Below are 16,691 nucleotides of genomic sequence, written 5' to 3'. Positions count from 1 at the left end.
ACCTGGGTGCATATGGGAACATTTTTTTTCTCATTTTGGCTGAAATATCCTCAACATCTGATTTCTTTATAAGGAGCCTGCATACATTAAGAGGAATATATTGGGAAGATAGCTGTTTCTTTGAGCAGTGGAAAAATGATGTCAAATCTCTTAGAATTAAAGTAGTGCATTTATGAGTAATTAAGAAAAAAAAAAGGAAATTTACTTGAAAAATATTCATTATTCTGGTAACTGCAAAAACATAATTTACTGCCTGAACTGCTGCTAGAGAAATGGAAGCCGCATTATTCTACTGGGGAAAAAGTGTGATGAAAACATCCCGTTAAGGGATTCTGGATTGGAGTACATTTGGAACATAAATGAAAGCTACTTTCAGTGAGCATTGTAAGGGAAATGCCTGTGGGTAAATGCTCTGCCGTGGTGCTACACTGGTACGCAAGGACCTGGTAGGAGTCAGCAGTAATTCAATTCTTACCTCAACTGGAATTGCCTGAGTAACCAGTCTGAAAGGAAAGGAATGGCAGATGACAGGGAAAGGGAGAGTGAGAGACACAGCTCTCTATTTCCAGAAGGGTGGTCAGCCCAATGTGGTGCTTTGGAGAAGAAAAGGTAGGGAGGGGCAGTGGGGCAAGGAAGTAGTGGAAGCACTCAAAGTTAAAAAAGAAAGAGATCTTCAACCAAGCCGAGGCTGGGAGAGAAACAAAGGCTGGTGAATTGTAGAGCACTGCAGAGAAATGAAATAGAGATGGGAACAAATCTTTTCCCTTATTCTCTCGCTCTCCCCTCCTTCTCTTTATTTTATTTCTTTCCTTAGCAGATCTTCCACTGGGCCTAGGCAAGCCGACTGCCATCACCATCCAGTGAAAGACAGACAGAAGCGAGCTCAAACGTGGCTGTTGGTTAGTACCTCAGAGACATGCACTGTTGTTCTTCTAGATGGAGCGGCCCAGAAGACCAGTGGAAGATGCTAACCCTCTGCACTCCCCACGCCCACCGCTTGGCTCCAGAAATCCTTACGGACGCCATCCTTTAATGGCTGGAGAACCAGCTGCTCGTTCACAATTGGTGAGTTCCACCAAATACTTCATATGCTGTAATGCAAGCACAAACAAACCAGTGTGCACATATACCTGTAACTTCTGTGCTTAATCTATGCCATCGACTGCCCTGATGGTTGCACACAAGATCCTCATCCTTCATTTGTGGCCGACTTCATGTTACATTAAAGAGAAGTCTGGAGAAGCTGATGTTGCAGGAATGGCGCATTAAAACATGTAAAAATATATTTGCTTTGTGATGAATCTGTTTTAATCTTTCCTTTTTATCTGCCATGTTGCCCAAAGTTAAATATGTAAATATGTACATTAAATATCATCATCACATGGCTGTAGGCAAAGTCTACGTATGTTGTAAAGCCCTGACATCAGTGGAGGCCCTTTAGAAAAAGAAGCTGAAGAGGTGGAATAAGAGAACGCTCTTCCAGAAGGCTGCGCTTTGGAGCTCCGCTCAGAATCTTCCTACTCTGTTAACAGGCAAAGAAGAAATGTTAGTGCACTAAGGAAGTGCAATGATCCCAGAATCTAAGATCAAAGGCCAAATATACACTCCAGTTCTTACTGGTTTCAATAATGATATTTGGTGATATTTAGAACTGAACAACCTTCTCCTCCCCATCCCATACAGAGAGCTCCTGGGCCTATAGTTGATTATAGAGGTGGACATCCTTTTGATCAGCACAGATCCAAGGAGTTGGCCTTTTTAAAGACAGTAAGTGAATTTTTAATACATTTTCTTAGATGTCAACATTTTACTTGATATTCTGGATGAAAGAAAAAATGTCAGAGAAATGCTGAGAATTGAATAAAGATGAGCATGCTTTCATTGTGCGTTTTCTCAGCGTTCGTGTGTTCAAGTCACCAAAGCAGAGCATATTGCTGCAGCTCCTGTGAGTTCACTGCCTTTGTTTCAAGGCTGTACTGTGAATGAACAGGAACAGTTTTTGGACTCTTAATTAGAGATTCCTAAAGGGGTCTGGCTCTACAAGACCGAGAGGTACTAGAAAATTAAATTTCCTGAAGGTATCTGAGCACCACTCTTTGATGCTGATTACCTTCATTGGCACTGTATCTTTCTCCTGTATGCTGCTGTTCTGTATGGAAGCTATGCCCTGAGATGTTCTAGCTGTTTTCTTTTTCCTCTTCTAGGCTTCTTCCCATCGACCAAATACAGCTCCAGGAAATATGCAGTACCCACTTCGACTTCAGCCGCTCCACAGCTGTGCTGCAGCAGGGGCTGTTCCAAGGAGTTCAGGCTCTAAACAAAAGTGCAGCACGCTTGAAAATTACCAGCAGTTTGCTAGTGGGGTGAGACCCTATTTTATTTGGAAAACAATACCTGTTAGGCACGGCTTTGTAGTACTGCCCAGTACTGTAGTTCCCAGAGCTGTACACTTACTGCTGGTGACGTGCCTGCCAAACAGTTAACAACAGCCTTGACTCAAACTCTCCTTTTTCACCCCCCTCCCCAGTAGTCAGTTTGTGCAGAGTTCTTTCTGCTTGTGCTCAGGACATTTATCTGTGTGTGATGTTTTCAAGCAACTCACCTTGGTTTCTCCATTTGTGCCTATTGCTTTTCAAATGGAAAAAGAAGGAGTTTGGCACAGAAAGGTTCTCACAGAACTTCTTGATGCTTGAAATTCTAAAAGTATGTATGTTACTAAATGCAAAGAGCAGTCAAACCATGGTTGGTTCAGTTATGCTCAGTAGCTATTTTTGCATGGCCTTTTTAGCAGTTACTTTTTTTGTTGTTGTTGTAGAGAGAGAGAAGTGGGCTAAGATTTATGAACTCAGTGGAATATGCGTCTGGGAAATCCCCATACCGACTCCCTGTCATTAACAACTATCTGATACCAGTGCCACCTCCTACCCTGCAAAAAAGAGACAGGAGTGTAAAGGCAGTGAGAAATGGGACTTGCAGAAGGAGACGATTTCGTCCCACCACTGCACCAAATGGCTTAGAGCAACTTGTAGCCAAGGTAGGTTATTTCAGTCTACTTTTGTGTTCATGGGCAAGTATATTACCTTCCTAGCTGACATACTCAGAGCTTAAGCAAAATTTAGGAGTGTATGAAGGTTTCATATTTTACATTGGATCTTCAGCCAGCTTTGGCTCCTGGAAGTAAAGCTGTGGGAATACAGGATTGGATCATTAAATTTGGTTCCTTCAATCTCACACAATTCAATACAAAGGATTTTCAGTCCAAAATCTTTTATTGCCTTTCTGCAATAGAACTGTAAAACACTTTTCATCTTGAGCAGTTCAAGGCCTGTCTTAAAACGTTGAAAGTCTCAGATGCAGGTGGCATGCATGTGATCTTTGTGTTCACCTTTATTATGGTTGAAAACTGAGTACATTTTTGTGTATTTTCTGCTGCAGAATTCTGGAGAATTCCTTAAGCCCTCATTACACAGCAATGCATTTGTTACCATGATCTTTCTGGGAAAAAGTGTGCATTTGTCTCACGATGATTCTGATTATAGAGATGAAATCAAAATCTATCAGCAGCATTGTGGAGGAGAAAACCTTTGTGTCTACAAAGGCAAGCTGTTGGAAGGAGGTAAGGATAAAGATGGGAGGAGTTCATTTTGATACTGGCAACATCTTCTTTTTGGCTAAAACAATGATGTGATATTGAAGTGATTTCAGCTGAGCTCAGTCTTGATATGTATGCATCCAGGGACTGTGCTCTGTCCGCCTCTGAACTAAAACTGGATCTTCTGCTTCTCAGTTGAAGATGAGGTTACAATTCCTTTTTCAAATTGTCTTAGAATTATGATGTAAAGAGTTTAAAGAGCTAATTTAACAAAATGCTGTAGCTTAGATTAATTTTGTATGGAGATGTATAGTTAATAAAATAGTTGTAGCAGTAAACTGTCCTTAAATCCAGGTTATCTTTTTCTGACTTGCTGCAATACATCAGTACATGTTTATTCCAGAAGGAAAAGTAACTAGAAAGAGCCCAGTTCCCATCTCTTCTATGTGAATGCAACTCCATCAGTTTCTTTACAGTTGCTCATACTGGTCGATCTCATCAATATTCTGTTCTGGGAAGTTAGGAAGAGGGAATGACTGGGAGATTTCCACTGGTGAAGCAGAGAGTTTTGTGCCTCATTCTAGCTCGCAGAACTGGCCATGTCTGGATTTGTCTTTTCACTGAATAGGGGAACATTGTGCAGAGATCCCTGCACTTCAGCCTGTTCACCGGGGTTGTGGATGCACAGCAGTGTGCCCATAGATCTGGCCCAAAGATGTTTGTTGCAGCTTTGTCCCAGCCATACAAAAGGTGTCTTTTGTGTGTGCTTTCGTGGCTCTGAGACACATTTGCACCTCTTGGGGAACCTGACAGAGCAGTGTGACTTCCTCCCTACTGAGGTGTGCTCAGTTTGCTTTGAAAGGATGCTATGAGCTGTGGTTAAAGGCAGTACAGCCCAATCTCTCCTGGCATGGAACTGAGCAGCAGCATCAGTGCCCCTACCATTTAGATGCCTAGCAGTACCCTTACTGAGTGGACTGAAAAGTCTCCAGAAATGATATCTTTCAGCTGCTTAGTGTTGCTTATCAGTAAGACCATGTTACTATAGGCCTGGAGCCACTAATATTGCAGTGGTACTGACCTAGAACCTGGACTGCACTCTACAAGGAGCTACACTGCAATGAAGTTTTAGCTTGTTATGTTTGTGTCCATCTTCATAGTTCTGAGTTGGAAAGAGATAAGACTGCTGTGTTCAGAGGAGGGTAGGGTTTTACCAATTAATTTATAAAGCTGGGAATGAAAGAACTTGACCTGGAACAGCTGGTTGCTCTGGCAACGATGCAGATGGAGCCCAACAAATGCAGTGGGCTGACAGTAAAGCACAAACTTATTCTTTGACCTCTCTCCTTTCCATGGTTTCAGAGACATTTCAGTTCGTCTCCAAGAGGCACCGTGGTTTCCCATTCAGTCTCACCTTTTTTCTCAATGGGATGCAAGTGGACAGGTTGAGCTCTTGCTGCGAGTACAGACATCAGAAGCGTTCCAGGCTTGGAGGCAGACATGGATACTTTGGATTTCTCAATGTGGAGGGAGCATCTCCTTGCTATAGGTGCGGAGACAAATGTCCTTTTTCATAAAGTGTTACCATCTCAGTTTTTAGAGTGTTGTTTCCTTGTTATTAATCTTCCTGGTGTACCACAGCTCTGTAGAGCCTGGTTGATTTCTGAACACCTCTAGGAAAGTGCATAACTGAGCTTTTACCCTTCAAAGGCCTATATTCAGGGATTTTGTAGTGGAAATGATAAGTCATAGCCTGAAATGATAATTGAGCACCTGGTGGGAAGGCAGGGCCAACCCAGGGGGGCTCAGGTGCATGTAATGCAATGCAATGCACCTGAGTGGCTGGAAGGGCTGGAGCCAGGATCCACCCCTTCCCAGACCTCATTTAAGGGTTGGCAGTGGAGGTGAGGGTATCTTGCTGGAGATCCCTGCCTACCTGAGGCCTTCCAATGGTAAGCAGCTTTTTTCCTTTGTTTCTGTATCCACGGCTGCTTTGGAGCTTGTTCTCATTTGCTGCAGCCTAGGATTGTGCTGCTCTGCTATTATTGCTGTATTTTCTATCACATTATAGTATTAGAGTTGTCATCCAAATCTGCTGATTTTCTGCTGCCTCTTCAAATACACTGTGAAGTATTCATGGCAGTGGGCGACGTTTGCATCGTAGCACTCATCTATCAGCTTGCCAGGGGGCCATCAGTGATTCACCAGGAGGAGCAGTGGCGGTGCAATATAAGTGTGCTACCTGTGTGTTTCTGATAGTATCTGTAGGGAATAATCTGGTGCTGTGTAGTAAACTGTAGTTTTCGGGATTTTCTTTGTGATAGTGGAAAAAATGTATGTTTCATTTTTAAACAACGCTGCCTCGAAGGTGGGATTCTGCTGAAATACTACTGGCTGCTGAATGTAAGAGTATTGAATATGAATTTTGACTATTTTCATGAGCCTCCTAACCATAAAATAGAGGGTCTGCCGTTCATTTTCTTTATGCTAGAAGAGTAGTCTTAATGTGTTGCTCCAAGTGCTTTGTTTTCTAGCACTTTGGGTTTCTGTTAGACAGGAAAAACAGAACAGATATTTAAAATAATCTAGATTGGGTCTCCTTTGCCCACAATTATTTCACTCTGCAGACAAATTAAAAAGTGTCATCACTGTAGAAGCCAGTTTATCATGTTATTTGGTGTTAAAGCAGAATCTGGATCCAACACACTTGGAGCTTCTCTGCCGTCTCAGTAATTATATCTGTGCAGATCATGCTTGGTGCAACTTGAATTAATCAAGAATGGCCAGGGTTGGAAAGGACCTTAAAGATCATATAATTTCAACATCCCTGCTGTGGGCAGGGTTGCCAACCGCTAGACTGATGTTCACTTCTGATAATCTTGATTTGTTTATAATTCAACTGTGGGGATGGCCTTACTGTCCTTGAAGGGCAGATCTGTGTCTGTGGAGCATCTGAGGATTTCAGAGTGTTCCTCGGAGCTGTCTGTATCCTTGTCTGAGAGGTGAAGTGGAGGCAGATATGTACCTGATTTCACATCTAGTAATGAGATGAATAGGCCAGTGTCTGCTCTTTTTGCACTGTGCACTGACAGAATGTCACATTTCCCAATATTCCTTGTATTGTTTTTTGTTGTTTGTTTTTGTAGATGCATTGTTGCGATGGGTCTGGACAAAAAGCCGTCCCCTCCCAAGAGGGAGATGGAGGAGGACTGTGAGGGAAAGCAAGTGGGTTCCTGGAAAGATGGAGTTCACAGTGAGCCAAGTGGTAGCAGCACTGATCAGAAATCAAGCAAAGAATCGGTGCTAGTCATCTTACCAAGTCACGAAGCAGATGTGGAAACCGTTGAGGACAAAATGGAGACTGGACAGGATTACGAAAGAGAAGAAGGGACGAAACTACCCAATTGTGAGGCTGAAGATAGTCAGGAAGATACTGGTAAAAATGGTACAGTATTCCAAAACACAAGTGTGAGATGAAATCTAGAAGAGGCTGATTCTGGAGAAAGTATAGGACTGTGGGCCCCCAGCTTCACCTGAAGAGCATACCTCACATGTGAGGAATGTGCTGGGGGTGGGACAGTGGGCAATAACTGTATGTGGGCAATAAACTAAGCAGGGGTCCTTTCATCCAAGTAATGGAATGAGAGGCTTTTGCAAGAGCCAAGGAAGCAAGTCAGGCAATTCAGCAAGGCTGAAACAAGAGCATGAGGTGGAGGGGAAAAGAGCAGGAGGGCGAGGCACAGTGAAGGGACAGCAGTGGAGACAGAATGGCAGCAGGTGGAGAAGAGCAGGAAGAAGAAATGAGGCTGTGTGGGAGTAGGGATCCAGTGGGTCTGAAACAGGACATCAGTGTGAGATGAATGCAGAGATGGTGACAGCTGGGGTGGGAGGTGGAGGACTGCCTGCCTCCTGATGCTACGTGGTGGGGAGGGAGGTGGGAGAGATGTGCAGCAGCAAAATGTCAGCAAGATTGAGAACCTGGTGAAATACTTTGGTCTGCTCTCTTACCTGTTGCCAGTGGCAGTGAGATGCTTTGTTCACCTCTTTGTTCACCTTTCCAGTCTCTTCTCCACTATGCTTCCCCAGGGCAGTGGGCATGTAGCCTAGATGTTGGAGCTCAGAGAGTGTTTGGGCACTGCTCCCAGGTGTAGGGTTTGGATTCTGTGTGGTGCTGTGTGGAGCCAGGAATTGGGCTTGATGATCTTTGTGGGTCCCTGCCAACTTGGGTTGCTCTGTGATTCTGTGCCTGCCCCAGCTCACTTTCTGGCTGTCTGTGATACTGGGATGGTTGTCCTTTCCCGAGCGCTCCCACCACCAGATGTGGCTGCCTGATTGTGCCCCTTCTGTTCGAGTTCCACTTGGTTTCTGTTGATTGGAATTTAAAAGAAAGGAGCAGAGAGCATCTGCTCTTGCTGTAATTCTCCCTAAGGGCCGTTTCATATGTCAGGCGAAGATGACATCTGCAATATGAAAATGACTTCATACTGAGAACAAACCAGTGCCACTACACAGTCTGCTTTGTCTTTGGTTGGCATACACCAGCGGTGTACCCAGCTGCCTCGGAAGGAAGGGACAGATATCTCCACCTGTTCTTTCACTACACCTCAGTATAAAGCCTTTTTTTGGAGAATGTCTTACTTGGAGAGAGGCTTTCATTCCTACTTCCTATTCCTTTTTTGCTTTCATGATTTTTGCACAGCATCCTCATTATTCCCGGTGGATGTTCTTGTGGTTAATCAGGCTGTTTCCTTTTGTTAGGCACCTTCCTGAGGTACCAAAGGCCTTACTTCTAGCAATGCTGTTGGAATCTGTCAATTTTACAGTACAGAAAATTAATCTACCTATTCCCTTAATCCTCTTTGTCGGGATAATTGTTTATCTGCTTAATTGCTTTTGCATCAGATATTCTTCACCTCTGTCTTTGGTATCCAGTCACTTCAGGACTTTAAAAGTACTGGTGAAAAGAGAAAGTAGTGAGCAGTTATGGTGAAAGGTGAGAAATGATGGCCTGAGGGGCAGCTGGTGTGTCAGCAGTGGCTGCTCTTCTACACAGTGCAGATGTGTTGCCTCTGCTGTGCCGTGAGCTGGTGCTGGCAGCAAACCTGCTGAGTTGTCAGTGGTAATCCTGGCTTTGCTGTGCATTCCAGTGCCTGGGATGTTAAGTAGTGCAGCCTTGTCTGGAAAGGAAATGGTGCTCTAATGTGTATGCATAAAGAGAATTCTTGCCTATAGATCTGAGCAGAGTTATCTGTCATATGTTACAAGTTGTTGGGCCAGCAGTCTGGGATGAAGGCCAGACCCTGTTGATATAAAAATGGCAATTATGCCGTAAGCTTCATTTTTCACCAAGATTTTCACCTGGGAACTGAATGAACATATTGGAGAAGTGTGAAAATAGGATGTTCTTCTGCAGCACCCTTTAGCTGGGTTTAATTAATTCACTTTGTAAGTCACTTCTCTGTTAATTAGCCATGTCAATCCACGTTTATCTTATTTCCCAATTACTGTATATTACCTTTCTCTGCTACTTCTATATTTTTTTCATTGCAACAAGGTTTTCTCCTGTAATAAGAGACTGTCTTGCATTTTATTTCTGAGTTTGCCTAACTCTTCTAGTCTCCTCAGTGGCTAATGTTTTTTTAATTTGTTTTTAGTGTATTGATTATACTTGTTACATCATTCTGTAGCTTTATTGCATTTTTACTACTCTACCTATGAAGAACTTCATGCTTTTCTATGATATTGTACTCTTGCAATTCCTGTCTATGGTCTTAGATTATCTCATGTCTTCTAAAAGGAGTAAGCAAGCTCAAAGGGAAAAGAAAATTAATGTAGTTAACCTCCATCTGCTGAAAAAGAACTTCAAGAGTTGTGAATTCCATCTGCTGTTTCATAGTGTGGCTCTTTTATTTTAGAGTATAATGAAGATTTTGAAGCAGATGAAGTTAGTGAAGAAGGACAGACTGGTGATCAAAGGAATGGAATGTCAAAGTCATCCCCAGATGATGAAAAACATAATTTAGACTATGAAGAGGAGAGTAAAGACGCGTCACAGAAGGCACTGCAGGCTTCTGACAGTGAGAAAGATGAGAGTGATGGGAGTTCTGACAGTACCTCAGAGAATGGCAAACCAGGTCAGCTTTTTATGTAATGAGGCTCACAGACATTGACCTGTGCTTGTTTTACATGTTGTGTACGTTCAGCAATGTATATTGAATCTGTGTGGAAAGATTATGTAACTGAGTTGGTACTGAACTGGTAGAAGATGTCTATCTTGTCTGTTCTTATTGATTCTACCATCTGTCACTGAACCGCAGCCAAATCTGTGTGGCGCTGTGAGTGTGTGCCAGCTCACTGCAGACACTGCTGAAGTGTTTAGTGGGGGAAGTGGAGGTGGTGCCAGTCAACAGATTAGCCCTAAATGTTGTGGGCAAACACGTAATGATTGCAGGCATCCCTGAAGCCGTGACCATTACACCTTCTAAGATGAAAAGTGCATGTTTTCAAAAGTCACCTGGACGCCTGAAATAACGCCTTTTAGATTTGAGAACTGCTCTCTTCAATGACTGAATAATTGGAACCTCAGCTTTATACCCTGCTACATCATTGCCACTATCCTGCTTTGGAGAGGGAAACGCCATCACCTCAGCTTTCTGTGCTGCAGGTAGAGCTTAGGCTCTGTGTGTTTGAGGGTTATAGAATGGCAGCATGGTGGGGGTGGAAGGACTCTCACGGCCCCCCCGGCTCACCCCTGCCATGGGCTGGGTGCTGTCACCAGCTCAGGCTGCCCAGGGCCCATCCATGGCCTCGGGTACCTCCAGAGCACTCTAGTTCAAGTCTGGCAGTGGCTAAGAGCGAGTCGGTGTGATGTGCTGTGGTTCTTGATCCAGGTGTAGGCACAGAGGTGTGCAGTGAGGTGTTCTAGACATTATTATTACTAATTCAGAAAGACTAAGTTATCCCAGAATATATAGTTAGCGTATATATATCTACATTAGCAAATATTTTATATTTTATTTATATATTTTAGCATATATATATTAGCATACATATGTAAATAGCATTTTCTATTATTCAGTTTTTTTAATCAGCCCCTGTAAAGTCTAATGTTTTACCTGTTGGCCTTCATCTTTCCTGGCCGCGCATCTTCACAGAGAAGCAAAACTCTCTGGCAGTTTCTCATTTATTAGACAAACAGTACAAGAATTCCATTCACCACATGGTGAATAAGCAAAAGTGAACTTTCTCTTCCTTGTGGCATGGCAGTTTATTTCTCTCAATTTCTCCTCTATGGCTTTGTGTGATCCTGAGCTGATCTATGTGCCTCTAGCTTGTCATAGTGCGCTGTGACTTCTCCGTTTACTGCTTTTTTAAAACATTAATTCATCTATATTCCTTTCATTTGCCAGTCCTAATGTGCGAGCTCTTTTCTCAAGTTAAATGTAAATATCACTTTTGTGTTTTTGAGATGAAATAAAAATGATGCAGGTGCTCGTGGAAGATGTTGCAGGTTGGAGACAAATCCAGTCTTTTTGTATGAAGTTTAATACCCGACATAAACTCAGATGCATAAAGGAGTAAGAAATGAACAAGAATTCGGTGCTGCTTCCCCAGTGGATTTTCCTACCACTGCAAATAACTGGTCTCTTTTGCTTAGTGAGCCTAAGAAGCTTTTTCTTCTTTGAGTTTGACTAATTGCTTCTTGAATCTGTGTGAACTTTGGACGCTGGCAATGCCCAACAGAGCAACAAGCTCTACTGTACAGCTAAATGTTAATGGGTAATTAGCAGTGTTTGTTTTCCTGAACAATTACATCTATGAATTTCACATGGTGTTCCATGTATATTAGGGGATGCAGTGATCCTCATTTCCAATTCTACTTGAGTGCTGTATGTGACTGCACTGAAGGACCGTTGCAATTGTTGAAACCTTTTATCAAACTGCACTCAAGAAACTTTTCTAAAATCTTTTAAAATTGTACTTACAGGGGTTTTTGGAAGTGTATTTCCGTGTGGTTGATGTTGCTACCTATGTTCATTTCCATTATCAGAAAGAGAACGATGTAGCATGGCTTTGATTTTAACACTAATACATTTGGACAGTGCTCTTCTATTGCTGTTACTGGAATTTTGTCTCTATATCCTGAGATGGCTTAATTCAGAGGTTCACATCAGACACTTGTCAGTCTGTGCCCAGTGAATGCAAATGGTCTTTAGTAACAAATACTAAATTTGTGTTTTGCTATTTCTAGACAGGAGCTCTGCACCCTCTCTGTCATCCACCAGCACTCAGTATAGCAGTGAAGATGAGTCTGATACTGAGAAGATGAAGGAAAATGTTAAAGGCAAAGAGGAGCGTGATATCAAAGAAGCATCTGATAACACAGCATGTGCACTATATGGAAATGAGAGTGGGGAAAATAAACTGTTCAGAACAGAGGACAGTCAGAAAACTTTCTCTTTGGAAGAGGAAGGAATGGATGAAGCAGAAACGACAAAAACAGAAGCTCTGACATCAAGGGAAAATACTGAAGCTTTTCATGAAAACATACTGGAGATACAGCATCAAAGTCCTGATGTTACTGGGGAAATGAAACAGGCTGGGTCAATGGAAAGTAGCATAAGGGGAGAAGAGGAGAAGAAAGCAAACAACAGAAGGGACAGTGGGGAGAAAAATGTTTCAGTGCCTTTGGAAAAAAATATGATGGAAGTGAAGGATGGAAATGAAGAGTCTCCTCAGAGTGATGAAGGAGGTGGTGAGTACAGTCCCTGTGCAGAACTGTGTTGTGATCAGTGCATGCGAGTGTTGCTGTATTTGCCTGTGTGTTATGCTCAAGCACTGTCATAGTCAGCATGGAGAATCAGTTGCTGGACTGTTTTCCAGCTGCTACAACACTGTATTTCTGCGTGATAAACAACCAGAAGGTACCCATGTATCCCTTCACAGCTTCCTTGCCTCTCTTTGGGCACCATCCAGGGCCTTTACATCTCCCTTGCAGTGAAGGGCTGACTGTGAAGCATCACAGCCACTGCAAGTATAGGGCAGAGGGCAACTTCCCAACTTACCTGTAGATAAGTAGAGGACTTGAGTCACATGTCTTAGTTTGAGGAAGTGAGGAATCATCAGAAATGTAGTTGGCAGCTTAAAATAGAGAAGCACATTTTTTAAAGAAAAACAGTTATGGAACAACTACAATTTTGTGTCCCTTAGTCAGTGTTGTTGCTTGTTTTGAATCCCTCCATCCTCACAGAAGCATCCTGCAGGTCTGTGAATGTGGTGTGGAAGATGGCTGATTAACGTCTCAGTAGGTGCTCCTGCATGAATTTCTCCCCCTGCTCTCAACCCCTCCCTTTTTTCTAATGGTTGTTTCTGTTTGATGTTAATCTAAAAAGAAGATCCTGGTGCCAATCACTCTGCAGTAACCCTGCATACCTCCAGTCAGGCTGCAAGAACTGAAGGACTTTGTCCTTCCTGCTTTCTGATGGTTTTTCTTCCTTGCTTCTTCTGTGATTTTGTGCTAGTTTCTGAAGATGATAGATCAGCACAGGAGGAGATAACAGAGGCAATGGGAAATGACCATCATGTGAATTTTGACCATGAATGTAGTGTTTCTTGTGTGGATGAGGAAGTAGAGAATGCAACGAGTGCAGAGAGTGATCCCAGTGAAGGTGAGGCTGCAGGTCAGGGGCATGGATGGAATCTTATTAACCTGAAGTCTTTCTACAGACTGTTGGCCTTTTCACTTTGCTTTCTGGGCTTTCAAGTCCTCCTTTGTGCTCTTTTCTTTTTCAGCTTGCGTGACCGGCCAGCTCCAGCAGCCACGTGTAACTGATGTGCTCTTAGCAGTTACAGTGACCCAGGGTAAGGAATCCAGGCCATGTAAACACCTCGTGAAAACAGCTGAGGGGGGACAGGGATCACTTAGTGAGTTTCCCTTCCTTCCGAGTGGTATGGGTCCTTCTGGAGAAGGCAGGTGTCAAGGCAGGTGGCATAGGGCTGCTTACATGGGTTGTGAACAACAGAATAGGAATGAGACTGAACTCCAGACCTGACCTCATGAGACCAAGATGGGATTCTGTGGCATGTGCAATCGCCCGAGCAGAAAGCAATTGTGGAGTGCAGCAGTAGTGCAGGAAAGTGAAGTGAGTCTGACAGGGAGAGATGGTGTGGGACAAGACAGCCTTTTCCTGGTTTGAGGAAGGGTGGCACAGGAGAGGCAGAGCTTCTGCTCCCTTCAGTGGCACAAAACATTCAGTTCTTTAAAGAACCAGAGCATGCTGTGTTTGCGCAAAGCATGGCTGTGACACAGTTGGTGTATCACTCAGGGATGGGTCCTGGAACCACTGAAATGAGGGAGCACTGCGTTAGATTCCCAGAGATGAGTGAAGGCCCTTGGTTATCCCCAGTGTAATTAGGGAGTCCGTGGGAAGCAGTTACCCATTGCACACAAGCACCTGAGTATTTTCCTTCATATTTATGCATATTTTGCATGAACAATTAACTGCCTGTTTGTGAATTTCTGAATGTTACTGTCATGCTTGTAGGTATGTTGTGTACATCCCTGCAGACAGCGAGTGGGGAGAGAGGCAGGAAGGGCAGAACAGGCAGAGCAGGACATGATGCATCAGTGTTTCTGCTTACGTTGATTGTGCCCAATGCCTGCATGGCAGCACCAGCAGCCTGGTCACAGCGCAGGTGCAGGAGGAGAAGCAGCATCTCAGCCTCCTTGGCACTGTGCTGCTGCCCCCTCACTGCTTGTTAGAAATCATGTATTTGAGAGTAAACCTGTAAAACAGCCTCGCCATTAACAGCTCACAATGAAACAAACGCTCTGTCTTTCAGCAGCAGCTGGTGGAGCTGTCCTGGCAGACACAACAGGAGCACCCAGCACGCAGTCAGAAGCAGTGGAAGTGGCACATGTGGGGAAAGACCATGGGGAGGAGGGAGGGCATGCTGGCACTGACTGTGGTGGGCACACAGCAGCACGGGCAGGAGAGCTGCAGCCTGAGGGAGAGGAAGCAGCCGTAGCCCCTGAGAGGCATTTGCTTGTGGATGAGTTGGCACCTGCCAAGGGTGCAATGACAGAAGGTGATGCTGAGGAGAGGGAACCAGGGATGGGGACAGAGCCAGGTGTGGAGGTTGAGGATCAGGATGCTCCCACAGGTGCAGGGGAGAATATGGGGCCATGGAGGGACCCAGCAGGTGAGGGAGAGGAGCAGGTGGGCATGGGGGCACTGTTGGGTGTGGGAGGGGCCAGGGGGATCACTGGAGGAGAGAGGGCTGTGGATGAGGCCTCTGAGGAGCAGAGGGTGGTGGGAACAGCAGTGTCTGTTTCAGGGGGGATGATGCCTGAGGGATGGGGAGCTGCAGAGGATGCAGACCTGGCAGAAGGGACTCCTGAGGTGGGTGACCTTGCAGCAGTGTGGGCCACAGAAAAAGCTGCTTTTGAAGGGCAGAAGACTGTGGAAGAAGCTGGGGCTCTCCCAGGAACATCAGAGGATACAGAATTTTGTACTGGAAAGGAAGAGATCCTAAAGCCAAATGAGTTTTGTCAGCTGCAAGTCTCAGAGGAAGAGCAGGTGGAAATGGATGCCCTTGGGACAGCGACATTTGAGCCTGACAGACCACCAGAGGAGGAGGGCAGCTCTCAACCAAGGGCAGAAGACATGGAAGAGCCCGAGGACTCAGGCAGGGACCCTGCATTACACTCAGTACCTGGGCGAGAAGTTGGGGAGGATGCTGGAAGGGACTCAGCCAATGGAGGGTCAACTCCATTGGAGCAGACAGTAACAGCAGGGGATGAGGAGGGCTCAGCAATAGTACTTTTGAGTGGAAGCCTCCCTTTTGGCAGTGCTGCAAAGACAGACAGAGCAATGGAAGAAAAATCTGACCGGGTGGTGATGGGAGTGTCTGAAGAGAGAGCCAGAGCTGAGTCAGAAGATGAAGAGGTGAGAGGGGGAGCAGCAGGGCCACAAGAGCAAGTGGCCATGGGGCAGGGACTGCTGGAGTGTGGTACAGGTGGGGAGCAGGCAGTGCTGGGAGAGGGGAGGCCTCCAGGCCAGGGTGTGATGGGGTGCGAGGCCCTGGAGGCAGCACAGGGAACCCAGGGCAGAGGCTGCCTGGGACTGTGGGGGCAGCAGCCTGCAGTGCCTGCATCGGGGGCAGCACCAGAGGACACAGTGCCAGCAGGAGTGCAGATTGAAGGGAAGCTGCCAGAGCTGGGCCTTGGAGAAAGTACCCAGAGGAAAGAGATGGAGGCTGTGTTGGAAGGAACTGTGGGCTGCTCTGATGCACAGGAACAGAGGATTGGGAGTCCTGAACAAGGGAGCATGGCCACAGTGAGGTGAGTGCTGCCTGGGCCCTGCTGGTACCTTCCTCTTGGGGCTGGTGGGAGCAGAATGTCATGCTGTGCTGCTGCCCTGTTTGCTGTACTCCCCTTAAGTACCTGCCTGTGGTAGCTGGGGTGTGGGGGTGAGAGATGCTTTTGCATAGCAGCTTCTGTATGCTGGTGCCCAGGGCACACTCTGCCCGGTGCTGCTGGGGCTCGTGTCTGCCTGTCCCCTCACACTCTGGCAGCTGTGTTCTGCCCTGTGCTGCTATAGAGCAGAGCCATCCCTGTGAGCCCCATGCTGTGGGTCAGCATGCAAACTGCTTCCCAGGTCACTCTGGCAGCTAATGGGAGGGAATGTCAGACAGCAGTGCACTCGTTCATCAGTGTAAGGCATTTTCAGTGAAGCCAAACATCATCTTGTTGCTAGGATGTAAACCTGGACGCTGTTGTCATACCCCAGGACAAGGAAGAAACTATTCTCTGAGCCTTTTCTTCAGTCACTCAGTGCTCCTTCCCACAGCGTTCACACCGACCATTGATCTGTGCCCTGTGGATGTTCTGTATTACTCACAGTACCTCAGCCATCGCTCACACACCACGGCAGCTCTGCAGTGTGTAAGTCCATAACTACCAGCACTGTCCTGCAGTTGCCACTCTTGGATTCTCTGAAGCACAGAGCAGTATTGCACTGAGTGTCCCCTGCTGCCTGCCCCCTGTGCTACTGCAGGCCTGTGGATGTGTGTTTGACAGTAAACGTGCTTGGCTTTA

The 16,691-nt window shown here is 45.3% G+C and overlaps 1 protein-coding gene across 1 annotated transcript in view; it reads left to right on the top strand.

Annotated features, from left to right (window-relative positions):
• ERICH3 (glutamate rich 3) overlaps positions 1-16,691 on the top strand; it is a 25,060-nt gene extending 8,369 nt beyond the window's left edge. Inside the window, 15 exon segments of the mRNA XM_042820073.1 lie at positions 937-1,065; positions 1,684-1,767; positions 2,205-2,363; positions 2,816-3,034; positions 3,436-3,616; positions 4,955-5,141; positions 6,739-7,037; positions 9,508-9,726; positions 9,933-10,120; positions 11,840-12,347; positions 13,114-13,260; positions 13,385-13,453; positions 14,435-15,915; positions 15,918-15,935; positions 16,351-16,691. Of these exon segments, the coding sequence (XP_042676007.1) occupies positions 937-1,065; positions 1,684-1,767; positions 2,205-2,363; positions 2,816-3,034; positions 3,436-3,616; positions 4,955-5,141; positions 6,739-7,037; positions 9,508-9,726; positions 9,933-10,120; positions 11,840-12,347; positions 13,114-13,260; positions 13,385-13,453; positions 14,435-15,915; positions 15,918-15,935; positions 16,351-16,407 (3,945 nt within the window). The 3' untranslated portion in view covers positions 16,408-16,691.

The sequence above is a fragment of the Centrocercus urophasianus genome, unplaced genomic scaffold, assembly GCF_019232065.1.
Source record: "Centrocercus urophasianus isolate 14NV4802_14NV808 unplaced genomic scaffold, USGS_Curo_1.0 seq_18, whole genome shotgun sequence".
In the NCBI taxonomy this organism is placed as follows: domain Eukaryota; kingdom Metazoa; phylum Chordata; class Aves; order Galliformes; family Phasianidae; genus Centrocercus; species Centrocercus urophasianus.
The sequence above is the reverse complement of the archived record's forward strand: the minus strand, read 5'-3'. Positions and strand labels throughout refer to the sequence as shown.